The sequence below is a fragment of the Numida meleagris genome, chromosome 7 (assembly GCF_002078875.1).
Source record: "Numida meleagris isolate 19003 breed g44 Domestic line chromosome 7, NumMel1.0, whole genome shotgun sequence".
Lineage (NCBI taxonomy): Eukaryota > Metazoa > Chordata > Aves > Galliformes > Numididae > Numida > Numida meleagris.
In genome coordinates this window covers 10,918,620-10,946,025 of record NC_034415.1, presented here as the reverse complement: position 1 = coordinate 10,946,025, position 27,406 = coordinate 10,918,620, and the positions used below count along the sequence as shown (strand labels likewise).

General features: G+C 40.3%; 2 protein-coding genes across 13 annotated transcripts in view; one reads left to right on the top strand and one right to left on the bottom strand.

The window, feature by feature from the left end:
- TRMT1L (tRNA methyltransferase 1 like) lies at nucleotides 598-21,530 on the bottom strand. Of its 5 annotated transcripts, none has more exons than XM_021404009.1 (16): nucleotides 21,304-21,528; nucleotides 18,994-19,146; nucleotides 17,798-17,908; nucleotides 15,824-15,937; nucleotides 15,110-15,174; nucleotides 14,474-14,603; nucleotides 12,534-12,657; nucleotides 11,305-11,384; nucleotides 10,095-10,341; nucleotides 7,268-7,480; nucleotides 5,357-5,547; nucleotides 3,939-4,017; nucleotides 3,006-3,172; nucleotides 2,293-2,352; nucleotides 1,859-1,985; nucleotides 598-1,751 (listed from the first exon to the last, which is right to left on the bottom strand). In XM_021404009.1, exons 1-16 carry the CDS (start codon nucleotides 21,416-21,418, stop codon nucleotides 1,436-1,438), a joined length of 2,292 nt encoding a protein of 763 aa, XP_021259684.1. In that variant the 5' UTR covers nucleotides 21,419-21,528; the 3' UTR covers nucleotides 598-1,435. The 5 variants fall into 5 exon arrangements, with proteins under 5 accessions (XP_021259684.1, XP_021259683.1, XP_021259685.1 ...); XM_021404008.1 differs by having other exon boundaries at nucleotides 18,979-19,146; nucleotides 21,304-21,527; XM_021404010.1 differs by having other exon boundaries at nucleotides 17,846-17,908; nucleotides 18,979-19,146; nucleotides 21,304-21,527.
- SWT1 (SWT1, RNA endoribonuclease homolog) overlaps nucleotides 21,506-27,406 on the top strand; it is a 37,407-nt gene continuing 31,506 nt past the window's right edge. For 2 of the 8 annotated variants that reach the window (XR_002440970.1, XM_021404007.1), the window contains exon 1: nucleotides 22,681-22,801. Coding sequence is in view for 6 of the 8 variants with exons in the window: in XM_021404007.1 (XP_021259682.1) it covers nucleotides 22,736-22,801 (66 nt within the window). In the remaining 2 variants the exon portion in view is untranslated. The other 6 variants (XM_021404003.1, XM_021404005.1, XM_021404004.1 and 3 more) reach the window with 6 other exon arrangements.

Here is a 27,406-nt window from a genome sequence, read left to right as displayed (position 1 = left end):
ATTGTCCACCTCAACCCTGCCCTTGTGAGGCCTCACCTGGCATACTGCATCCAGGCCAGGAACCCCCAACACAAGATGTGGAGCTGTTAAAGCAGGTCCAGAAGGAGGACCACAAAGATGATCAGAAGGCTGGAGCACCGCTCCTGCGAAGAAAGGCTGAGAGAGCTAAGGTCATTCAGCCTGGAGAAGGCTCTGCAGAGACCTCATTGTGACCTTCCAATACTTAAAGGGAGCTTATACAACAGGAGGGAGACCAACTTCTTACACAGGCAAATGACTGAACAACAGGGAACAGTTCTAACCTTAATCTCCCCTATTTTAGTTTAATTGTTAGGAGGGAATTTGTTACTCAGAGGTGGAAATGCCTGTCACAGGCTGCCCAGAGAAGCTGTGGGATACCCCATCCTTGGGGGCATTCAAGGCCAGCCTGGATAGAGCCCTAGGCAACCTGATCTGGTGGACAGCAACCAACCCACACCAGGGAGTTAGAAACAGACAATCTCCATGGTACCTTCCAATCCAAACCATTCTATGATTCTATGAATCCAAGTAACACTTATGTAGGATATTTGGGAAAAAAAAAAAAAAGAAGTCAAGTTTGTTTGGCTGGAATGTCGCCATGTATTTAAAGAAACCCAAAAGGACTACCAACACATAGCATCTTTGCTCAGTCATTGAAGAGATCTTTTAACAACAAACTGTATAATTAATAAAATTTTTCTGGAACTTCAGGTTGTGGTGTCTGGACACTTTAGCGTACAACCAAATTAAATCTCAGAGCAAACAAACTACCTAGAATGAGTAAAGACAAATCACTAATGTGTAGTTAGGAACTGAAGTTTATGTCGCAGCTCTGTAAAGGTTCCTTTCTGTTCTCACTTGTGTTAGGATTTTACCTGTAGCTAGATCTACAAAAACGGAACCGAAGGCCAAATTACATGAGCAGTGTGGAGTTGAAAGTGCACCAAGTTAGCACTTTCTAGCTTGCTTCAGTTCACATTTTGTCCTGCAGTATTTTATCACCTTAATGTGATCTCCCTTTGAATTCTAACAGGCCAGGTTTTAGGAATGATCGTCTGATTCAAACTAAGTTTATGTTCAGAAACGCTTAAGACTTTTGGCCCCACGCACTCTTCTGGATTCTGTTCTAGCAGCTTGAATAAGGCTGTACCAAGACTTGGCGCTTAGCTACAATGCTCAGTGTAGACATGGATGTGAGTGTCAAAGAACCAACTGTCTAAAAACTTTCCCACAGGAAAAGCATCTTGACTACGCACACTGCTGCATTCAGTGTTAAGTTCTAGAATTCTAAAATGTCCTCTCCAATTAAAATCACAGGGGTTTCAAACAATCAGACTCCAGGCCTGCAAAGTGTACTGGTGTACCTGAACAGAGCACAGTTGAAAATTCTGATCTAAACCCAAAAGGATTTGGACTAATCAGCTGCACAGTGAGTAGCACAGTCTTCTGCGAACATAGTGGCTGTGTCTCCAGATTTATTCTCTCCCAGAAACTCATCGTCTTTTGCCTTGCTGTCTGCAGCAGCTTGAAGCTGGTCTCCCAACTGGACATCTTCTGTCACATGGAGAGGGCCTTCTGTCTGCCCCCCAGCATATGTGGGAGTGCTGTACTTCATGAGAACAGTCTTAAAATGTGCCAAGGGTGCATTGGTGCGAACGCCCATAGGATCAAAGTGGGTTCTGCTGACTCTGTATCCAGCTTCAGAGAGATAGTTCAAGAACTTATTTAACCTGAAAAAGCCATTTAAGAAGGCATTAACACTAGCAAGGGTGGTTTGGTAAAAATTATATATTAGTCATCATAGTACTGTAAGACTGGACGTAAACAGACGCCTTACTTGGGCATGTTCATTCCTTTAATACTGTGTCTGTGGATATTGTAGTAAAATGCAGGATGCTCAGCACTGTTGTCAGTTTTTTGTCGCTTGGTCGCATTTCGCATCACTTCATTATTTTTTCTTTTTCCTGAATCACAAAAAAGGTCAGTAAAAAAAATGCCAGCAAAGCCAAAGACATTACATACAGAAAACCCACACAGCAACCACACCTTTATGTACGTATTTATGTTTAATCAAGTAATTAGCATTGTACTCTTACCAGGAAATATGATTCTAGATGAAGTAAAATAATTATGGAATGGGAAAATAACTCTTACTCAAGTATGATTGAATATAGAGAAGTTATAGGTGAATACTAGTTTGGCTTGGCCATCACTTAAAGTATAAAGCCATATTTTGAAGTTGCTGAATTTGCACAAAAATGATCTACTTACCAGGTACCACATCGGATTCTGCCAGCGTATCTGGTGTTTTAATATATACGCCACACTCTTCTAGAATATAATTAAGGGTCAAAATTAAGTACTTAATTAAGTATTACAGTAAACAGTGGAATGGCAAAATGCCTTAGTTCAACAGAAAAAATCACCACCACCTCCCGGCCTAAAGTAGAAGTACAGTGAGAGGCATACACATGATTAATTTGCTTACCAGCTCAATAATGAATTTAGAGGAGATATTCAAAATACAACTTCATTTAATGGTAAAAGAGCATGCACGTGCAGAAAGTTGCTCCTTTCCAGGAATGACTTGCTATTCCTGCAGAAAATGCAGAGCAGGACAACCATAGTCCTCTTCTCAATGGCAGGTGAGGAGCAAAGTACAAGAGAGAACTGAGAGACATACTATCTCCAGCTCCTTCAGGGAACACGCTGGATTTCATGGTGGTCATCCTGCCTATATTATGCTTATTTGTTTCAGCATCTACCATCGTGGTTAAACAGGTATAAATCTAGCACTCTGCCTCTGACAGATCCTACTCTTTTTACAGCACTGCCAAGCCTCATGCTGGATTCAAAGCAACAATTATTTTCTTGACCTTGTCACACAGGCACTGCTGTTAGCATTATGTTAGCAAAGAGCAATCTCTCTCTAAAACCACCACCAAGCCAGTCTTTTTGCGAAGAGGCTGCTGTTTCTTTCTTACCTTGTTTGTTCTCATCGTAAGGACTATGGGTAGAAAAATTCTTTGAAGTTGTACACTCAGCTTCACAAACTACCGTCTTCAAAAGTGGCTGAGCTTCCTCTAAGCCATACTGGACTGCTTCAAACAGCATTCTTCTGAGGAATCCAGTATTAAAGAGGGCTCCTGACCTAAGAAACGCAAGAGAAGTGAGAAGATTTTACTAATGAAAGCAAAAAAGTTTACTTTAAAAAAATCACCCACGTTGATCTGCAGTTACATTACACCAAAGAGCTGCATCGTACTGTGTGCTTAACGTAGCAATATAGAATGGCGTTGTTTCCAAGGACAGTTAGCATTGGTCTTGTGCTAAAAACAAAGATCTCAGGACTATTATTCCTACCACTGACTTGCTGTACTATGTAGAGAAAGTCATTCAGTCCTACTTTTTTCGGGAAAAAAGGTACTGCTTTTAATGCTGCTTTGAAACCATTAGAAGACTTAAAAGAATTTATTTTTTGTTTCTCACAAGAGACAATTTTAAAAATTATCAAGCAGTGTACTACCATGAGCACATGTAAGGATTTATTATACGCACTCTCTAGAAATATCAAGCAATGAGCAATTGCATGACATTTAGCAACTAGAGGAACGCAGAGCCACGTTCTCCAGTGCAGGACATACTAGAACAGTTGCACTAAATGTGAAGTTTAAAGTGAATTTGTTATCCATTTACTGGTTTGATTGCTATGAACAAAACAAAAAACTGAACATCATACTAAATTCAGAAAACAGAATCTATTAACTGTTTCCTGAATTACTCCTGACTGCTACACTTTCCTTCTATAGTGATGAAGGATCCAGCAGACTTGCATTTCTATGTGACTGAACAGCTGACCTCTAGAGGTCCTCTCAGCCACAGTTACTCTCCAGTTCCATGCTGTGCCCTGCACTTACCAGAGCGGACCAAGAACTACCGCAGTCCTCCCAGGCATACTGCCATGACAATCACAAGGTAGCTGCTGATAAGGATTTTCTACAACAGAAAAACAGGATTTCAGTTAATCTGGAACAGTCAGCAATGTTTACTCTACTCAGATGATACAGATATGAAGTAGGAGTTTACTTACGTATTTGAAAGGGTAAGCAACAGCAAAAGTGCAACACCACTCTCACTTCCGTCAAACACTGCCGCAGTGCTTAAGAAAACTCAGTGAGTGACGATTTTGACCTCTAATCATTGTTAAAATGACAAAGAAAAAAAGCCACATAACTTGTCCTATTTCTTGGCAGATTGTAAATGATGAGGAAATTACTATTATTCCTACAATTGTATGTATATATGTCTTGGCTAACAGTAAACATCAGCAAGAAAAACTTGAAATCTTGTATGATAGCTGTATTTTGTGTATGTAACTGATGGATGTTCTAAGCCATAAGTGAGACTGCTTGCAAGTAGAGCATCAAGCAAACAATTTATTAATTAAGATCTCTACCGTAACACTGGACTTATCAGTTACTCATTTATGTTTAAGAAAATAAACAGGACTGAATCTCTTTAATGAAAAAGTCACTGCACACTCTTGCACCTGACTTCAAGCAGGGCATTCAAAGACACCACCAGCTGAATAGCAAAATATCCAAGAACCTTTAACTTTGAAGTAAATAAGGTTTTTCCTTTTATATTCATTCCAACTATTACCTGGCTAGTCTACCCCCCTAGCTTGATTTTTGTACAGAAACAGCTCAGCTCACAAGCAGTCGGCTTTCGACAGAAAGGCTGCCTCAGATTATTCCCAGGTGTTAGATGAACTGCAGGAATGTTGTGAGCTTTTCTTACCACACCTACCAAAATTATTTCCATCTGACATTTACAGATAAGGCCCAATCAGGCAAAACATACCCTCATCTGAGGGAAAGTGATACTGCTTAGTTCACTGTATTTTCAGGTAACTGAACATGACGGTTTGTAGAAAAGCAATCTGACACTAAATCCATCAAGCCGCCCCTGTATGGAGGAAACAGAATGGCAGCCACCTGTCCCACTCTTCAAGCCCTTCACCAGAAGGATGGACCCAACAGCACATCAGAGATCCTTCAGCAGCTACAGTGAGCTGGATTATGTCTTGTCTAGCAAGAAATCCAGAACATTTACAGCAAAATCCATGAACATAACTAATCCAAACAACTACCATAAAACAGATAGCTTGTATTAGAATAACCATCTCCACTTCGTACACTACATGCATCTTTACATTAAATAGAAATATTACTTTCTTAAAGAGATGTAAATATAAACAAGGCCTTAACAAGCCAAAAAAAAAACCAAGCAAAATCCACACAGGAAACGTACATTCAATGAAATACTCACTTACCTTCTACCATATTGCCTTCTTTCTGAAAAATTCTCTCTTCACACCACTGGCAGTGGATAAGATACCTTATTTTCTTTGCTGAATCATCTGCAGGAGATGGTCCCCTTAAAACTCTGACGACTACAAGAACAAAGTGTTCTAGGGCTACTGCAAGCAAGACTTCAATGCCTTTGTTACAGCGAGCTGCAGCTCTACGAAGGAAACACAAACACACACTGTACTGAATCTAGTAGAGTAACATTTCCATGGAAAACTGAAGCTGCTGAAAGATTCCTGAGCTCACCTGCTTTCTAGAAACTGATACTGAAAGTCTAAGAAAGCAATCTGGAAAGAGTCATTTCTTAAATGTTTAATGTAGTCTACTTCCCATACAGCCAAGAATGCTACACTTCACTTTTTCACTACACTTAGAAATACTGGTCTGTTCTTTCATCATCCTTCTATCCCAATACCCACCTACTGCCAGGATAATGTAACAAAAAAATCTAAACAAACTAGATGAAATGCCGAGAAAGCTGAAATTTAGAATGACACGCATGATGGTAAATCAACAAATATTAGTAAAATAAGGATTGCGGGAAGATAAGGGAGCAGTTCTTGAGTAGGTAAGCACTGAGAAGGAAGAAGAAAGTTTTAGGAGAGTTGGAACACTTAAACCGCAATACAGACAAAACTTCACATGAGCAGCTAAAAAGTTCAACTTCATCCCACTCCGCAAATCTCGGTTTGTAATGTAGTTTCAAAGTAAGGTGACACTTAATTAGATGCAGTGTAACTGTGTCTAAGAATGACCTGCAGGGAGCAACCTATCACAGGAAGGGAGATGAAAAAAATTAAAATCTAAATGCGTTCCCATCAGTTTTTTAGCTCTGCCATTCTGAAGACCTCTGCACATATTTTCTCCCCCTTTCTTCCCAAGCGGTTTGTCCAGTACTCTTATCTTTTTTTCCCCTTAATTAGAGACTAGATTTTCTGTCTTTACTTGTTTAACAGGCTGAAGTTATTAAGAATATCTAGAGCAGGCATGTCCAACCCATTGCCCATGGGTAGCACATGACCTGGCCTGGCCCTGTGCCATCATGGCAGTGGCTCTTACCCATTGAGCAGCTCAGCCTGGCCCCAGCCACGCACCCATCGCTCAGCAACAACCAAACCATCAGCCCAACACAACTCCTCTTCACTCAATGTAGCCCAGGCAAGCAAAAAATTTGTGGATGCTGATGATCTAGACGCGTGCCTGAGAGTGGGCCAGGTCACTCAGCAGGGAAGAACAGCCGCCATGATGGCACAGGGCAGGGGGCAGGCCACCATATGAGCTGTGCTGCACTGCATGTGCCTGCAGGTTGGAAATGCCTGATGCAAAGAATTAATTTCAGAAGTTAATAATTACACATATCTTTTTAAATTCAAGCATGAGATTCCAAAGTTTTCCTTAACAACAATTTCCATTAAAAAAGCTGTAATTCTTAGCTAGAAGCCATTCAAGTATTTTAGTTAAAATTTACAAAGCCCAGTGCAGCACTGAAATGACCACGAAGTTGAGAAAAGAACCAAAGAACTTGCATATCTGCAAGTCCAGCTATTAGTTTTTAGGTTAACACCCCCCACCGAAACCAAAACCCACCACTCCTCCATCATGCCAAACCCCTACCCTATTTATGTATTTTCATCTTTCCTAACCCTTCAGTTTAAAATTTACTCTATATAACGTTTACTAATGTAAAGTACATTAGTTAAGTTTACACAGTAGCATAAATAAAATAGGAAGCACAGATTTCATATCAAGAAGTCTGGCTTTTAGAATCTAAGAATTCTGGAAACTCAGCATGCATAACCTACAGCAGCAGTTTGAAATTCAATATAGAAAAAGGATTTGCTGCCACAATCTGAGCTGATTTGTTCTAACAGTACCTTGCCACAGCAGCAATGACTGTTCTGGCTGCCAGCTCCTTGTAGTACTCTGTTCGGACAATGTTACATCCATAATGACGCAGGGCAACGTGCTGAGCCTTTGCATACAGAGAACTAATGTCTGTGGATGTCAGTGACACGATTCCAAGATTCCTCACGTTTCTGAAGGCAGAATCCAGGTAATTCACAGAAGTTCCAAATGGGTCCAAATGTCTAAGAAGAAAGCAAGTTGCACTCTGCATCTAGATGCTCAACCATTTATCCTTCTTTTTAAAAACAAAAATAAACTCTCCTGAATTACTCCAAAACACTGAAGAATTCAGTGTCAAAACTGCAAGAGCCAGCATATAACTGTGCTGGAAAACACATATCACTACAGGGCCAGAAAGTACTTTTTTGCATCCTGATTCCTTGACTAGTTTAAGTTACAAGAATATTGGCCTGATAATTACCTTTGTCCTTAAAACAAATGGAAACTGCTAAAAATATTTATGTATATATACACATTTTAAGTATGCATGCCAGTTTATGTACTAAGTAGCTAGCTTTCAGCCTAAGTACCTGCTGCTTAATTAGCTTAGATCTGGAGGCTGACAGTACAAAAACATCCAAGCACTTACTTTGATGTCTATAAGGGTTTTCAATGTATGCACCTAGACACCCAACCTGAATGGAGCAGGACGCTTCCATTGAAAATGAACAGGCTGTAAAATGCATTACATTAAATCAAGTGATGCAGTAAGAATTCAGGCCTGTCCAGTAGCATGGAAATGCATGCATTTAAAGTTCATTAGAAGCTCTAAGGAAAAAAAAAATAAAAAAAAATCTAAGGATTTGTCCTGTATCGACAGGACATGGGAAAATGGTTTTATACTAAAAAAAAAATTGGTTTAGATTAGATAAAGGAAGCAGATCTTAGATACAATAAAGAAACTTCTCAATGAGGATGGTGAGGCCCTGGCACAGGCTGACCAAAGAATCATAGAATCACAAGGTTGGAAATGACCTACAAGATCATCTAGTCCAACGGTCCTCCTATCACCATTGCTACCTGCTAAGCTACTAAATCGTATCTCATAGCATCTCATCCAGACGCCTCTTGAACACCACCAGGAACAGTGACTCCACCACCTCCCTAGGCAGGCCATTCCAGTGCCTGACCACCCTTTGAGAAAAAAAGGTTTTCCTTATATCTAATCTAAATCTCCCCTGGCACAACTTGGGGCCATTCCCTTGGGTCCTATTTGTTATCTGGAAGAAGAAGCCAACCCTCTCCTCATCCCAGCCTCCCTTTAGGAAGTTGTAGAGTGTGATGAGGCCTCCCCTGAGCCTCCTCTTCTCCAGACTGAGCAATCCCAGCTCCCTCAGCAGCCGCTCCTCATAAGACTTGTGCTCCAGACCCCTCACAGCTTTGCTGCCCTTCTCCAGACATGCTCCAGGGCCTTGATGCCTTTCTTGTTGTGAGCAGCCCAAAACTGAACATGGCACTCGAGGTGCAGCCTCACCAGAGCTGAGTACAGGGGGATCATCACCTCCCTGCTCCTGCTGGCTACACTATTTCTAATGCAGGCCAGGATGGCATTGGCCCTCTTGGTCACCTGGGCACACTGTCAGCTCATGTTCAGCCAAGCATCGACCAATACCCACAGATCCCATTCCTATTCACAGTCTTCCAGCCACTCTGCCCCAGGCCTCTAGCGTTGCATGGGGTCATCGTGGCCGAAGTACAGGACCCGGCACTTGGCCTGGTTGAACCTCATCCCATTTGCCTCTGCCCAGCAATCCAGCCTATCCAGATCCCTCTGAAGGGCCTCCCGATCCTCAGGCAGATCAACACTAACCTCCCACACTGGTGTCATTTGCAAACATACTGAGGGTACACTCAATCCCCTCATCTAGGTCATCAATCAAGATATTAAACAAGATGGGCACCTTGGGGGACACCACTTGTAACGGGATGCCAGCTGGACCTAACTCCATTAACTACTACACACTGGGCATGGCCCTCTAGCCAGTTCTTTACCCAGAGAAGAGTATACCTGTCCAGAAGATATGGATGCCTCACCCCTGAGAGCTGCTCAAGGCCATGCTGAATGGGGCCCCGGGCAGCCTGATCCGGTGGGAGGTGTCCCTGTCCACAGCACAGTGTTGGAACTGGGTGGACCTTCTAATCCAAACCATCCTATGATTCTATGATAATGCTTCCCAAAAGACTAACATCATACTTGGAAATGGCTTATGAAAAGACTTTACAATGGTTTTAGGAAGGATCTGAGTTACAGCTAATCTCTTAATTCACACGGTGAGAAATAGGTTTCATTCTTTGATTCTGTGACATTTCTCTTTATCACATAAGCAATGATATTATACCAAAAACTGTTCGGCTTAAAATTTTCATGCATATTCATATTTCATTCTGGATGTCATAGAATCATAGAATGGCCTGGGTTGAAAAGGACCTCAAAGATCATTGAGTCTCAACCCCCCTGCTAAGTGCAGGGTCGCCAACCACTAGACCAGGCTGCCCAGAGCCACATCCAGTCTGGCCTTGAATGCCTCCAGGGACGGGGCGTCCACAACCTCCCTGGGCAACCTGTTCCAGTGCCTGTTCCATGTCAAAAGGCTTTAATATTTTTCAGCAATTTCTAAAATGTTAAAAATTATTTTTAATTTTTAAATTTCTGTTTCCACATGATTTGTGGAAAAATACATCAACTGCCTGTTGGTTGCTTCTTCAATTCCAACTTACATACACTGGGGTGCGGGGTAGGATAAGGAGCATCATTATCAAAGCAGAGAACTTAGTAAGAGAATTTTTAACACTTACATAAAATCAAATGATCTCAAATGCATTAAAACATTGGCATCCATTTTTGTCACCTCAATGGCGTCAGTATTTTCTTCTCCATCTCCTATAGCTTCATCATTGTCTTCTTCCTTAGTGTTTACTTTCACCTTCATTTTGTTTAAATGGCAGTTTTCCTGAATCATTGTCACAGAATTTTCATTACAATCATTAATTGTAACTTTGACAGAACTTCTGAGGTGCTTTGCCCACTGTAATCCCATTATACCTATGGAAAGACAGAAATTTAACTCCATGATGGAACAGGGAGCTAGTTTCTCATTCACTGAACTCAAAAAAAAAAAAAAAAAAAACAACCAAAAAAACAACCACATCCTTTTAAATGCTTACAATACAACAGCACGCTGCAAGCTTTGGTGTGTTCCTGCAACAATTATCTTGGTGATTTTCTGCACCACTACAGTGATACTGAAGTTTGTGAGAGGACGGAAGAATTGGAGTTACAGACTAAAAGATCAGTGATGGAGTCGCAATCTGCAGCAAAGACCGTTGGCTTGCTCAATGCTCCAATACAGCAAAACACAACCTGCAAATATTGTTGCTGACTTTCAGCCAACTCCAGGATTCTACTGTAGAAATGTAGGATGGGCTGCAGCTCTGAAATCTCAGCTGGTTCAGAACAGTGACAAATTTTTAGCAAAATGTTGAGTGGCTAATGCTGTTCTCAACTATAAATTTAGGTTTACAATAGCAGACTGATAGTAGTGCAGCAGCTCAGATTTCTTCAGATTTTTGTTCCAGAAGGTTAGTGGACTCTAGTAGAACAACTTTACAGTCAGTTCAAGTTCAGAATTTTGGTCATCAATTAGAGAGGATTCTGTAGAGAAACCTTGGATACACTACCACTGTTTAACCAGAGGTTGGTTTTACAGACACAAAGTCTCAGAAGACTTGAGATCTTGATTGCACACCTACGAAGATGGCATTTCATGGACATTAAGACAACTGTTTTTGAGCACACCACTCAACTTTGATTTAATATTATTTACTTTTTTTTTTTTCCCAAAAGATCTAATCTAAGCTCTTGAAGGCTGTTTCTTTTGTATGGAAGCCAATGACTGCCTGCTTAAGGAAGAAAATGGCATATTCAAACACAACAATGTCTGTTACTACCGATTTCTGCAGTTTTGTACTATCAGATATTATCTGAAGATAAAGGATTTGATTTTACCAGTGGCACCAAATGCATCCAAACATTCTATTGGTTTACGTTCCTCAGCTAAAACAGCTAGTGCACAGAATATCAGTTGCCTGGAAAATAAAAAAAAAATTAAAAAGCCATTAGAAGTTGATAAAATTTTTTCATCCTCTTACTTGTTTCCTTTGAATACCTTCCTAGAACAATTAAGGCAGATCACCTTCTGAGTAGAAGGACTGTAAATCAAAAATCTTAACTAACATTGAAAGTTTAATTCCAGTAGTTAGGTTCACTTTTAACCTCCTTAATGGATATGATGGCGTTTCATATTCAGTTTAGTGACTCAACAAATCAGAAAATTCTTATGAAGAATCCCAAGCCATCTTACAGGTATCTCAGGTAGAGTTTTTCCTCCTTTCCCAGCATGATCTGAGGTTACCCTATTAATGGCTCCGTGTTTGAAAGGAAATGAGGTATTAACCACAAACTTAACTGGCTTTCTTCAGAAGCAAGTCTTAGTTTTCATAAATGTATCTGAACTAACTTTAAGCCTGGAAGCTGGAATATTTACAGCACTGAAATGAGGGTTCAGCTCAGGCTGAAGTCTAGCCCACTACTTTGGTGTTAATGCTTGCGCATTTTAGTTGTGAGACTAAAATCATTTATGATTTTCCTAAAGAGGACTTTCCTTCCTTCATCTTTTCTAATGCAAATACAAGAAGAAACCTGTGAGAATCTGACATCCAAGAAAAAAAAGGTCTAAATAAACAAGGCCTAGAATACTATAACTATAAAATATAGGTAAGCTGCCCTTCAGTTAAAGGAGAGAGAGTGGTCACCACCGCCATTGTATCTGGTGGTGATTCACAGAAAAAGATCGTTTAAGTGTGTACAAGGAAATAAGTTTTCAAGTGTGCTCTTCTTTTAAAATCCTGTTCTTTTGCATATATTTCTTATTACAAACAAATCCTTAGCTGCTTCAGAAATAACAAGATTTCTCAGATAGTGTTCCTGTGTTTCAATAGTATTTGTCAAGAGTTTAATCAAGGAAGACTTTCTAAAATTAACAGAAATTACCCCAGCAGACAATTTAAAAGCGCATCTAAATGGAGTTCTTATTCCAGAAACCTTCTTGTTACTCACAAAAGCTATTTATCCTCTGAACAAAAAATTCACAGGGTATGCTTTTCATAACATATCAATATTTTACACTTCAAAGTCACCAACCCTCCTACGTGTCTTCCTACTCCCCGTTCTCTCACCTGTTGAGTTTCATTTTGGGATTAAAATAGGAATCTGTTTTTTGAGGTGTAGAGTAGTTGGGAAGAACCTGCACGTCTGTGTCTGACTCTTTCAGCACTTCATGAGAGGACTTGGGAGCAGGAGCTAAAAAACAAGTAATTGTGGAGCAAGGAAAAAGTGAGAATTGAAATTTAAATTAGGACATTGAAATTGTGCTCCCAGGTAGCAAATGGTGCAATAATCCAGCTGACACATATGGATCAGCTAGCTACTACAAGGAGAGAGGAAGGAAGAAATAATGTATCTTACAGTCTGGAAAGCAGCAGACAAGGATCAAGCTCTACCACGATTTTCTTGCCATAAAACACAGGATTTGTATCATAGTTCAGTTCTTTTATGTATCCACCTGGATTTGAGAAAGTAAGCCCAGAGCCTGAGGCTTACCACATTTGTTCCTCATGTTCAAATAATATTTGCTATGTAATTAAAACACTTTTAATATGGTCATGAATGTGAACCATTTAATTCCTTGAGGCCAATCTCTTTTTTCAAAAAGATTCATGAAATGTATAGCTAGCACAAGCATAGGGACAATTTGAGCGTATAAGCTTTGCATAGTCTGTGGCAACACAAGCTTTCTTGATTTGACAGCTGTAACACACACTGTCACTCCTCTGAGCAGTTATTCCCCAGTCTAACAGTAGCAAAATTCACCCAGAAATAACCAGGAAAAAGGTGGTAGCTTTCAGCCAGGGACACAGTTCTGAGCACAGCTTGCCTATCTCACAGTGCTTTCAAGTGTATCTTGAGGCTGTGTATCTGAACTGCTCTACCATGTGCTCCACATTCAGAGCCCTCAAGATTTACTAAAGTGTCTCCTAAGCACCAAACAGGTAATCTGTAAACTTCTCATCTCCCCAGGAGGACAACTAAACACATGCATTTTAAATAAAAAGGATGAAATCTTTACTAACTGGTCTGAAGGGAATCCTACAGAGATGCAATGTAATAGACAAGAGAAACCTGAAGTTAAGAACAAAGAAATATTTCCTACTATTACTTCACAGCCATGCAAACTGATCCCCAGGCATTAAGCTGCTATTCCTAAACTGCAAACTTACAACAAAAGTAAGTGTGATCCTCACCGTCTTATCTTTACTAGAACCAGGTGAAATCTATACATCTACAAACAGACAAACATAACAAACAAACAAGCAAAAAGAACAAGTTTCAACAGTGAACTGTATGGGCCACAATGAAAAAATTTTAGTTTTTTTTTTTAAACACACTAGCAAATCAACAATGTGCTTTTTGCAAATAGAAGAAAACTTGTAAAAATGAAGGCAATAACATTAATTTAAAACATCTGATATTCCAATTATCTAGAATGCTTTCAATCTCATTTATCCAAGCTTAGAAATGAACAGTCTAATTCTTGAGAAGGTCAGACGACAATTACAATCCAAAGAACTACTAACACCACCATCATAACTCTCCAGGACTGAAAAAGTAGTCAGCTTATTTTGTGAACTCCTGCTGATGCCATATGGTAAAAAACAAAAAACGTACATACGTATGCTGTAGAGAGATTTACTGAAGCTTGATTTAATAACAAATGCAGCCAAGGAGAGGCATGAAATTCTCTGTGCAGGTTTTGTTTTAATGGACACAACATTCTTCATTGTATTGGAAAGGCAGAAGCCTACATTTACAACATTGATCTGTTTGTGAAGAGTGTATTATTCATCTCTACAAATAGAGTAACTGGTTAATGCAGGGACAAAAATCACAATATTCCGAATTCTTTCAGGAAAAAAACATTCTGAAAAATTAAGAGCAGAATTCTAATTAGTAAACCTAAATAATTCTGTTCAGGAATTTTTCTCACATTTGTCATCCAGGTATCATAGATAACCCATGCTGTAAAAGCATCAAATGTTTTTCTTAAGTGAGAACATACCTGTAATAAACCTTGATTCAGTTTCCCCTTTATTCACATGGCGATTAATATGTCCTATCATATCAGTTCTTCGTGTGATAGTTGCTGAGCAGATAATACAGTGGTAATGGGCTCCCATCTTTGAAAACATCTGTAAAACGAAATGTAGTTTCAGAATACATAAATATAGTTCAAGTAGAACTATCACTAAACAGGCTGATGAAGAAGTCATCTGTCTTAACTCTACTACACATATAACATTGTGAATCTGCAGCCATGGAGACTGTAAATAACCACACCCACAGAGCCAGTACAGCATACAGTCCTGTCAGAGCACCACAGCTGATCCAGCTGCATGACAATGCTCCGTATACTCAGCACACAGGGACAGAGCTGAGAAGCACCCACTGTTTGGTGCCATGACTCCTTCATCTCTTCCACACAAAGCTGCTATCCACCAAAATACCAGGAGATATGACATTCAACTCCCCAGAGGGTTACATCAAGGCATGTTCCGGACTAATGCAAAATTTCATGTACCTCAATGGAAAGAAGTCATATTTTTCAGACTAAAGACAGGCTGTAGAAGTTGCTCAAAATCACCTATTTTCCCCGTTGCATAGGCTAAGAAACATTTCTATGATTCTGCATTTTTACCTGATCTGCAACGCAGTTTGGCTTTGCTATACGACAAGGTAAGTGGCAGATGCACATTCTGTACCCTAGAAAACAAAAGCATGCTATAATCTGATAATTGTTTCACTTAGTTTAACTTTAGTTTTGCCACACTCTGGATAGTTATTTTATTTCCTGCAAACTCATACATCTTGTTCATTAAAAATTACATGATGTTCACTCTTTGTTCTTAAAACTTGTAAGGATTTTAATGTATCTTATAAACAGATCACAGAGTTTGCTTATGCGAAAGATGAGGCTATTAAATACTGATACTGAATCAATACCTGAAGTAGTTAGCTGAACCCAAAGAGACTTCATGACAAGGCAGAAAGGACAGTAGGGTGAGGTGGCAGCGATAGTGGAAATCACTCTAATACAACCAAAACACTTATTAAAGTAGTTTTCATCAAATGAATATATTTTATTGTCATGACATGCCAAGCATTTGTTTTTTTTAAAACAAGAAAATGCACAATTTGAACTATTTTGGCATGTGAAACAGTAGAGAGCTATTTTACATCTCTGTTTTACATCCCATGGCAAAATTCACTGTCAAAATATGGTTCTGGTTTAGAGCTGATAAGGTGTGTGAAACTCATGCTTAAGTCAAGAGGAGCTAAGAAAGACCACAAAACAACGTCCTCCACATCCACTATCTCTTTTGGTGTTTAGTTGAAAGATGACTTCCTTTACCTTCAAATTCAACAGAAATTTTCCAGTGCAAATTCTGGAGGTGACGATGGAGTTTATGGCCATAGCAGGCTTTAAATTTCTCTTCAGGACACAAGGGACAAGGCTTCTTTTCAGCTGAAAATACAAACAAGGAGTACGAAGAGAAACATGTAAAATGCAGTTACAATGCATTTTAAAAGAGATGCACAATAAAAGAAGAAAAGAAGTAAAGTCCTAACAATGCAGTTGAAGATTAGATTCCCAGGCTATGTTCTAGTTCAGGGGTGCACAAACTTGCAATATATGGACTGCCTTTGCTTTCTACTTTATGGAATACAAACAAAAAACATGATTTATTTCCAAGATCATCATCTTCTACAACTGTCAGTTTTACACTTTTGACTTTTTTTTTTATTTTAGAGCCATTTGATCCTAATTAACTTCCAAAGAGCACTGCAGAATGAGGGAATTTTATAGACAACCAGAAGCTTGCAATGTTTCAAGAAAACCCAACCAATAATAGAACAAAACCTATCTTTCATGACCTGAGCCTCTAAACATGCTTTTAGAGCAAACAAGCACCTTTTGAAGCTGCAAAAATACTGTACTCAGTGCTAAAAACAATCTTCTGGAAATCTTGCATCAAGAACACAAAAACAAGTGCAAAGTTATCTGGTAACAAAGGTGTTGAAGCAATCCAAGTACAATCCTGTGTAAAAGCTAGCTCCTGAGAAACACATGCTGTGCACCTGTCTGTAGGAATTACGGATCAAGGCATGCATACAGCTGCTTCTGGGTCTTCTACTGCTGAAAATCAAACAACCTCTCATGTAGAATTTAGCAGAAAGGTTTGTGTTTGAATAGTACAGGATGAATGCTGAAACTTGCCACACAGTGTGGTTGTTGATATAATAATTCCTTAGTCTCATGAACAGCAGAATTCCTCTGATATGGCCTTTTTACAAGCAGACTACGACACTTCTGCACTTCCATGTCACTGAAGCCACAAGCAGCCTACAGCTCAAACAAGACATTACTGCTTTGTAATGTTGATCAGGCTCTGCTACTGTCATATGTTACTGAATCTCAAACACATGAGGTAGTGGCAATAAACACAAGTCAGTTCATTAACACACATCAGAAGAATGGTAAATCCATGGTAGAAAGAAAAAATGACTGTTGAGAACAAGCAAGTTGTTTTTGTTGTTTTTTTTTTTAAATCAGTACCATGAATTTACACAGAATTCAGTTTGATAATGGTTAAAACCCATAAATACTAGACCTAAGAAGTATCTATTACCCATCTCTTCATTAAATACAGAACGACCTAACTTCTATAGAAGTTCTTCGCTTGGTATATTTGTTAGTCAAATTTAACAGCAACAGAAGCAGACTACGATTTCCATGAGTGCATACCCTAGAAGATTATTAAGGTGCAAGAGCAGTATGATGGACTTCACACCCTGACGTTTTTCTTGATCTGTGAATAAAAACCAGTTTCAAGTGCAAGGGCTGCCGCTATTCGTACTAAAGACATACATGTAATCTGAGAAAAACTACGAGTAGCTAAGATTTGTAATAAGCAAACCTCTACTATACAAAGGGATCAGAAAAGATGATAAAGTAAATAAGGAAACAACTGAAACAGAAGGTTCAAACACTGTAAAGACAACAATTAGCTTCCCTGCTATTGTGGCTAACCTGAGACTAATGAGCCTAAATGAGACTGAACTGCTGATGTATGAATAGCTAGAGTAAACATTCTGCTAATCCATGCACGTTGCCAATATCAAAAATGCAGAGGAAAATTAATAAAAAGGAATCATTAAAGGCAGCAATTTACTGAAAGAAGTACAGCATTTGATAATAAACAGAATAAATATTATACAGTGGATTTTTTTTAATGAATCCTATAATCTTTGAGCACCACAAATGAATGAAGAACAAAATAGATGCAATGTTTGAAAAATAACTACTAAGAAGGAATGTAAATACCTGTAACGTGAAGATCTGTGTTCTGGGATACTGCCAAGGTAAACTCACCTTCATTCAGGTCAGCTAGTTTCTCTAGATCAGCAAGTTGTCTTTGAATGGAAAGATGTTTCTCTAAAACCAAAGAGATTCAGAAGTTAAACACACTCTTTTAAAAATGCATTTCTAGCTTACTACTATTTTATTACTCAGTCCGTCATTTCAAGCCTACTACTAGAAAAGGCCAATAATACCAAATGGCATACTTGTTTCTATCTTTTAGTTTCCAAGCATAAACATGGCAGAAAGAATAACGTGCAAAACTAATCCCCAGACTGGTTCTTTAATAGGATGCAGATACTTCTACTTGCTTTTTAATGCTGACACACATCAGAATTCTCCACTTGAAGTGATCTTCATTTAAAAAAATCAAGCTGAAAAGAGCAAGTCACATGCCATTTGCTTCTGACTTTACTGCATGGCATTGTTACTGAATGTGAACCATACACAAAGCAGTATCATCCTACGAACTGCCTGGCAAAACTAAAATGCCAGCCAGAGGTTGATCGATTTTAAACAGTAATTATTTACTGTACAATCAGGACACATTCAGTTCTACCATTTATTTTTTTCTTAGAATGTTTGAGAACAACTAAAACTACCTTCCCATTTTTCAACTTATCAATAGAAATAGTGTAGAATTTTGCTAAACCCAATAGAATTAGCTTATCCAGTAAATTCTGTTGATTGCAGCACACAGAACATCTCAGTTTATAGTGAGACCAATTCTGCAGGGACTTTAAACCTTTTCCATGTTTGTACAAGATTAGTCTTTCAGATTTTCTTATGTGAAATGAAGAGAGCAATCGACTGATGTGCAAGGATATGACAATGAATATTAAAGCTAAGTTTAAAATCAACTCCAGCTTCCCCATTTCTGCGCTTGGATATTCTCTTACGCCACTGCCACGTGTACTAATTTTTTAAGTGGCTTCCAGAAATTGTAGAAAGGGGGAAGTGTTATCTCACTTGAAAGACATTTTCAACACTGTAGGAAAATATTTTATACAGATGCACGGGAAAAAGTATCAATACCCACCAGATGCATAGAACTTCAATTGCAAACATTCAGTTTACCTTTCTTCCCCACTATTTCTACTTTTCTCCTCCTCCTTTGCTCAAGCATACAACATAAATATTCTTACGGTTTTTGAGCAAACCTCTTGGATAATCAGACGAAACATCCAAAATGCTACTATCGGATTCTCTTATGGATTCATGCTCTATTCCTTCTTCTTTGGTTTCTACTTCTGATTCAGCAACTTTCACAGGCAGGTTGTTGCTTTTCACTTCTTTACAGTCAACTTCACCATCTTAAGAAAATCAAACAAAGAAATAGAAGTAAAAGTTATTGATGCATGTGAATTATCATTATTATCTGTGAATTATCATTATTATCTGTGAATTATCATTATTATCTGTGTTCATTTACTTTCAGACATATTTGTTTCCAAGCAAATATGACTAACAAGCGTGAAAGAGAAAAGTTGTAAAATCAGTGTATTCGAGAATAATATTGAAAAGATTATTGCTCATCCTTGGAAACCACTGTGAGATGATGCCATCCTGGACAGATACAGTACATTTGTACTATCTGATGTTTGAAGCTAACAGGAAAACGTTTGCATGTTATTGTCTTGCAAAATGTAGTGTGAGCAAGACAAAGCAGGCAGGCAGGAGGTCCAAATACACTTAACTGTCATATAGTACTGATAAAAAAAGAGTTTGAAAACAGAAGTTAACTGTTTTCAAACAGTTAGTGGCTAGTTGAACAAACTGGAAAAAGGAGGCCGAGCAATTGGGGAATTAAACAAAGAGTAGTAAAGTGGTGGACCTCAGGGTAAAAAGTAATCTTAATTTCCCATATGAATGGAATGAATGGGTGGGCTGTGACCTGAGCAACACCAGTCAAGATCTCTATCTTAAGGTTTTAAAACACAGTTTCGACTAAAGAAACAGGTATAAAACACCCCGCCCCCCCAAAAAAACCGATCTTAGGAGCTAAAAGGAAAAAATTCGGAGAGCCTGCATATTGAACAATACTGCCCCACATCCCTCCACTAAAAATGCACATAGACCTAGGAAAGTTTCCGAAAAGAATGACAAGAAACAACAAGTTTATGGCATAGCCTCCTAGCCATTGAGATGTAACAGGACAGACTAGATGGCTTTTCAGCCCATAAAGGTGTCAGCGGCTCTCTGTGACTCCAACAGAGTCTGGGATGGATCAAATCAGCTGGAAAAAAAAAAAAAATCACACCAGAAGCTTTCTGTATAACCTATGCTACGCTGCAGACCTCCCTGTCACTGGCTTCTTCAAGTCTGGAAGTGCCAAACCAAAAATTTTATGCGAGAGAAATCCCCAGTGGGATTTTAAACCCAAAGCCACCAACTCAAGAAAATGATGAGCAACCAGCTGTTTTGTGCTGGAAGGTATTTCTAGAAGGTTCATTCACGGTCTGTTCATCGCTCTGTTCCTCTGGTCTTCCTCAGACACCTATTCCCGGCCACTACTGGGGGCAGAACAAGGGCTGAATAGATCTTGTCGCAGTTCCTAAGGCGGTTCCCTTGCTTTTAAAAATTGCAGTTTCATAGCAGTACTTCCCATCTCAACGAACTAGAAAGAGGAAATTGAAGGAACACCTGAAGATATAAGTCAGAGAAGTTGTTTAGAAAAGCAGAAGCACCGAGTAAAGTTGTTCTAGCTACCCTAAGAAAAAAAAAAAAAAAAAAAGACCAGTACTGCTACTCAAAGTATTGCTGTACTTCTCACAGACCTATTTTTAAAGCTGAAAGCTCACCTGAGACACGCTTTTACTTCCCGTCTAGTCATCCATTTAAAAGTCACAAAGTGCCTGATGGCATTTTCTCCACAATTTATCAATAAAAAGAAACAAAATCAAGTTGTGTTTTTTGGGACGAGATCTCTTACAACGCGGATGTGACTGCACGTGCGCGGAGAAAACCCTTAACGATACCACAGAGACGCAGAGGGAGCGCGCAGCAGTGCCCGCCGCCCGGCGCAGCCGGACTCCTTACACCTCCCGAGCACGTGCGTAGGCTAAGATGGTTGAAAAAGACAGCACGCGTGCATACATGCGGTTCAGACATTCATCCGCGCGAGAAGCATGCTCGCACATCGGCCCGCTGACAAACGCACGCTACGGCGTGTTATTGAAGTGGGATCCTAGGACTGTAAATGCTGCTCGCAGGCTCGAAACGCTGGCCTGCGGCCGAACCCAGGCCGTGCAGCAGGGAGAGGAGTACCGAGCGCGCGGCGCTAGGGCCTGCTCGTGGCCGCCGAGCCCCGGGCCCGTGCGCGGTCACACCGCATCCCCCGCGCCGGAACCGATCGCGAGGGGCCGCCGGGCCGCCGGCTCCGCCTCAAAGCCGCCGCGGCTTTCCCCCGGGGCCCGGCCCGCGTGGCGCCCCAACCGCTCCCCTCAGCCCGGCGCCCCAGCGGCCCTTACTGAGCGCCGTGGCCTCGCCACCGCCTGCAGGGTTGCTCCCGTCCTCTGCCTCCTCTTCGGCCTCCTGCAGCTGCTCTGCGGACAGTCCGGTCTCAGCAGCCTCCTCTGCTGCCATCTTCTCCAGAGCACGAGAATCCAGACGACTAGGCGGCCGCGTTACCCACACGCCTTTTCCCCACCCGGGCGGGAGGCGTGGCGAACCGCCTACATTTCCCAGAGCGCTGTGGTGGAAGGAAGGGGAGAAAGGACGAAGGGCTTTCCGGGTTGGAGCGGTGGGTGGCTAGGCGTGGTGGAGGAGCCTGCTCCGGCCGGCTGGGAGGGTGCGTGCGGGGTGGCGGGCTCGGCCCGGTCTGGCCCAGGGCTGTGCTGCTGCTGCGAGGAGAGACAAGGCGCATCGCGGGGTGAGGCCTGGCGGGCCGTATTCCGGCGGGCTGCGCTCTGAGGGCCCGGCGCCTCACCCGGTGCTGGGGCTGTGCTTCCCTCAAGTAAGAACGGGGCACGTCGTCCTGGAACGGGCTGCGTTTTGGGAGGCGACGTGCTGAATTCTCAGGGCGTGAAATGACTAGGTGACAAAACTTGGAGTGAGCGGAAAGGCTTTCCAGTCCTGTGTGCGATAAGCACACGGTTTAAGCGGGCGCTGGCGGACGGGGCCGAAGGGCAGCCTGGCGAAGGGGATGTCCCAGCGTGAGAGAAGGGCAGGCCGCCTTGCAGTGCGGGTTTGGTGTTGGTCTCCTTGGGGCCGGGCATCGCGCCGACGTGAGCCTCGGCAACTACCTGACGCTTCGCTTCTCTCCCAGTTCTGCTCTTTGCTTATCATTGGCAAAAAATAGACTTCTCATTCTATAGCAGCACACCTGGTATTGCTTCACTTATCGCTTCATCGCTTAGTATCTGAGAAATCTTCTGTCATATAACACCAGGATGAGTTGTGGAGGTGTTAACTTAAATAGTTGGAACTGCTGTAAAACTCGAGGGTAGTATTAAAGGCACGGTGGGTTGTTTTCCTCTGTTAGCCTGGTGCGTCTGCTGGTGGAAGCTGTTTGTCTCAAGCAGGTGGCAGAGCAAGGAACAGCCATACTTTCTTGTGGGAAGCTGAGTGAGATGTGGATCCTCAGTGCTGTTCAAATTTGCCATGGCTGTGTAATGTGACGAGGAAACAAAAGAGTATTTTTTTTTTTCTCAGCGCAGTTAAAATATTTTTTAATACTAGCAGGAAATAAAAAATTGAAGTAATAACAGGAAAACTTTTTTTTCTTAGGTTTGAAAGATGTCTAAAAAGAAGCTGAAGAAAATAAAGGAAGACAGTTTGAATGCCCAGGATGACAAAGTAGGAACATCTGCATTATTATATTTTTGATCACATCCCCCCATGAAAGAGAAGAATGTGAATTATTTAGCAGTTTTGTGATGGAAGAATGAATCAAATGTTAAAATGAAATGCTGTTCACCAAGAGCAGCAGGAGGGTTGATTGTTCAGATAGCTGCAAGTTCCAGCCAGGTAACTGGTTTGTTTTCCTCCAGAGCCCAGGGGTAGGATAGGTATCAGAAATTACGAGACTTTTTTAAAATTATATCTTTCTGGTGAGGGCTGTTGAGCATGAAACTCTTACAAAACTATTCTTCTCTTTGGTTGTTCTTTATCTTGTACCAATAGATATTGATTTTCTGAATAATTGCAAATTGCAGTTTTCAGCATCTTACAAAGTGACTTTCAAATAGTTCCTCATAATGAGGTACAAATCAATTACTAAAATTAGATGTAGATTCTTAGTACGTGATATGTATCTGTTTAAAATGCTACTAGTGCGATGCTTTCCTGTAGCTTCGCATTCTTTTTTTATTGCTCATATATGCTTCTGGAAAGTTATTTCTTGCAAGTAATACATAGCCAGTAAGTCAGTAATTTAATAAGTCCAGTTTGCTAAATTTTTCTGTCTAATTTTGCAAAGTATATATGAAATAAGAGAGCTTTTAATTATCTTAATATGAATGTTTCAAAAAATGTTTGCAGGCATTTGTAGATGAATGTGATATTGTGGCCTTATAACCTGAGTTACACACATTAGAAGCTTTTTGCTCATGTAAAAAATACAGCTCAAAACAGTGTTCATATCTCCTCTTCCTTCTCCTCCTGAATTCCTCGTTGTTATTCCATCTGTCTTTTGACATTAACTTACTATAAGTGCTTGACTTTTAAATTTCAATATATATATTTTAAATTATTTTCTTCTACATTTCAAACCTCATCCTATAGCTGTATTGGCGTTACTAATGTCTATGCCAGCTTAAGAGTACTGAGTCCTCACTGTTGCGTGTCTTCATTTTGTTTGGTACTGAATTAAATATTGCTCCTTATAAACATTGACCTGTGCCAAGCAACAGTGGGAATGTAAACTTAGTAACAAAAGGGTAAGAAAAATTCTGAATAGTAGCAAGTTTATCTTTAATGTGATCACAGAATAGATAAATCTGCTGCTCATACAGGTGAGAGCAAGCTATTTCTGTAGAGCTATATGTGGGTACGATTGTAGGATATTTGTTTTTGTGGTGTGACTGCAGATAACAGAAGACTTAATGCCTCTTGACTTTTAGCGATTTAGCATATAATTCAGTAAATATGAATGAAAGAAGACTTGTTGCAGTATAATTTAGGATAGCTTTAAGCTGATGATGTCTGGAGGAGTCAGCCCTGCTGTCTCTTGGTATCATGGCTGCATAAAACCAGAGGAGATGATAGCCTGTACACCATGCGTAAACACCACACCTAACACAACCTGTTCCATGGGGACATTTGCCGAAAACTGACAATGCTGAGAAGAAAGTAGCCATAGGAATGTTTGGTTTAGGTGACCACATTACTTGAAAGTCATGGAATTATCAAGAGTTTTTTGAGAAATGAAGTGATCTAAGTTGAAAAGAAATCTTAAACGTATGTTGAAAACTCATGTCTGAAGGGGAAGAGACTTGAAATGATAAAGTAGTAACAGAGCAGATGTTAATAATAAAGCACTTTGATTCCTATTTGACTATAATAATGTGAGCTGACAGCTCTTCCTACAGCACATTGCATGGCATAATTCTGCAAGACAGAAGCCATTAACAGCCTCTTTATGATTTCAATGCTTTTGCTGTTGTTCAAGCTCATGACTGTGGTTGTTTCTGAAGTTCTCAAGATTTCCTCAATTTTTTTTTTTATGGCTCCACTGGTTTCTCCAAGCCTTTAATAAAAGAGTTTTTAATTAAGTGCTTTCTAACATGAAAGTAAAATAGCTAGTGTTTTGTAGGCCTTTGCAACCCTCCCTAGTTAAGAGAATGCATGCCACAGTGACCTAATGGCCTTGCCAAGTCAGCATGGCCCAATTACTGAAGGAGTAATTATTTGTAAGAGAGCTCTTGACAGTACATTATTTTATCTAAAGCAGTTTATGTTACCATTCTCTGTTGTAACTTACTACATTCTGCTGTAGATATGAGACCCAAAGGTGCTTAGGCTAACTGCCTCGTGGGGTAGAGTTCATGTTGGCAGCCTGTCCTGCTGCTGTTGCATGTTCTCCCTGGAGCTGCGATACTGAGCTACTTCTGTTCTTGCACAGTCAAAACTGTGTTCCAGTTACTTGGTGATGCTGATGTGACACCATGTGCACTGCAGACAGGCCAAGCAGTAGTGTAATTACTCTTGCTGTTCAAATGCTTGATGTTTGGGGACCTTTCTTACTCTTAGCCAAGACTATGCAACTGTGGCTTCAGAATTTTCCCCCTGACTGGTAAATCTGATGGGGAACAGTAGCACATCTCTCCTTCACAAACCCTCCATAGAAATACCCCATCTTTGGCATTATGTAGGGGATAGTTGGAAGCAGTTTTGAGGTGACTTTCCTATTAAGTTCCTATTAAGTAAGCAAACAAACATGCAAAAATGTGTATTTTACATGCTGACTTCTTTGTATATACGTGTGAATCTGAGGTGCGTTTCATCAGTTTTTTTTTTTTCTGCTTAACTCTGGACTGTGTGGCACATTCACTTCTCTTTTTTCCTCTTGTGTGCCTCTTAAATATAAAAGTCTAAATACTGAATTATAGGAAATAAACCAGGAAACAGGTATATATTTAGAATATAAAGGGTATAGCACCAACAAGGAGTAGCAGCAATTAGGGGTAGTAGAAAGATGACTTAAGTCAGGAAAATCCGTAATATAGCAGTTTGGTGTTAATTACAAGTTCAACAAACCTAACTATATTATGACAGCGAATAGACTTACTATGAATGACAAACTTAAGTATATTTGCTGTTATATTGCTATTACGGGTATTCAATTAAGGCTATACTTACTACAGTATTTATCAAGAACATGTACATCGCAACTCTGTGTATTAAGACTGTGTGTGTATGTATTCGTAAAATCGCTGGTATCAAGCCAATCCTAGAAGGGAAGTCAAGGTCATACTGACTTTGAAAGGGTACTTTGAGAGAGTGGCCTGGAAGGGGTCTACAGCTGATGTTGGAGAAGAGTGTCTGCCCCCAGGAGGGCTCAGCAGGGGACGAACAAGAGACAGAGTTTGTCTTTAACACTGATCCTTGTCATGGGGTGTGGAACATAGTAAGTCGTAGTGTCACAGAGTTAACCTGGCACTCCGGAGAAGCTTCTACCTGCTTGAAGAGAGAGAAAAATAATGGAGGAAAAGGAGCATGTGCAGCACAGGAAGTTTTTTAGAGAGAGATGCTCCATTTTGGGAATAAATCAGGCCCTTTTTATCTTGTTGGGACATAGGAGGATATAAAACATCACTGCTTTAAGTAATCAGTGGGTGGTGGTCTTTTGTCCTCTTCCTGAGGCAGTGTTGTTTCTTGTTTTTATTTTCTTTAAACAAAATTAATTCTCATGTCATTTCCTACTTCATCAGGCAGTAAGTTGTTTAGTTTTGTTTTGTCTTCATCAGTGGTATCTTCAGGGTGTCTGCTGTTCATAGGTGTTTGACCACACTTCCAGAATGTCTCAGGTTCTGAAGCTGAAGGCCAAGTTCCCAGCCCTGGTTCTCAGACTGGCAGATGTTTTCTTCTGTCTATTTGGCACTTATTTTCTGTCAAATCTTCCTCATCACAGCCATACTCATTATACTACATACTTTGACCTGCAACTGCTTATGTCTCGATATAAAAAGGATGTAATTTTTACCCAAAATAGAGCTGCTTTCTCTGAGAAACTTCCAATGCTGCATGTGTTCCTTTTTCCCTGTTGTTTTTCTTTCTCCTCAAGCAGGTTGAAACTTTGCTGGAATGTCAGGTTGATTCCATTACATATGTACTCATTTGCTGGTAATATCGGTAACAGCTTTTTATCCATGTATATAATCACAATATTAATCACAGTATTCTTGCTAGTAGTGACTTGTGTTGATAAACAGAAAACCTTAGAAGAAAGCCTCTTTGTCTTTGTGTATTACGGACTCCTATGAACTCACTGTTGTGGTACCCATACCTCTGAGCTGGGTAGCCCCCTGCTTTGGATGATGACGTTTGTTGGTGTCAGAAGTGGGATTCTGTGAAATTCACAAGTTGGGGATGCTTGGGAAGAGACTGTAGGAAAAACAGAAAAAAGGGCTAGGTAAGGAATGGAAAACTCCTATGATCAAAGAATAAGCATGAGAGGAGGTGCTAGACAATGTTATTTCATCTGCTCTCTATTTCTGACCAGTTATCATCTGGTTTATCTGAGATGCTGGAGGAATTGAGGTATAGACATCTTGTCTAACAGCTGAGTAATGACTGTGAGAAAACCTCACCCCCTAAATAGGGTACAGCCCAGAGCCGCTTCAGCTCTCCCACATGGCAGTGGGGCACATGCCAGGATTTCCCCTTGAGCAGGGACACCTCTCAAAGTTACTCCTGGAGACTTTTTTAAAAAAAAAAAAAAAAAAAGTCCTTGTCCACAACAAATACTTGGTGAGTGACTAGTGGCTGGCTGTGTAGTCTTAGCTAAGTGATAAAAAGGATTGATGGCACATATAATCCTTTACATGTAGCTGTTGACCAAGTCTGGGACTGAGGTTGGATCGAACTGCACCCAGATTCCTCTGGGAAGGAGTCTGGAAGGCAATGAGTTTG

Bases quoted from the DNA above. Each gene is read 5' to 3' on its own strand.
- TRMT1L (XM_021404008.1), bottom strand. From the start codon at position 21,418: ATGGCAGCAGAGGAGGCTGCTGAGACCGGACTGTCCGCAGAGCAGCTG. The intron at 15,938-17,797 runs GTATTTACATTC...TTGTATTTTCAG, and splicing joins CACAGATCTTCACGTTACAG to CTGAAAAGAAGCCTTGTCCC. The intron at 15,175-15,823 runs GTAAAGGAAGTC...TTTGTTTTCTAG, and splicing joins AATTTCTGTTGAATTTGAAG to GGTACAGAATGTGCATCTGC.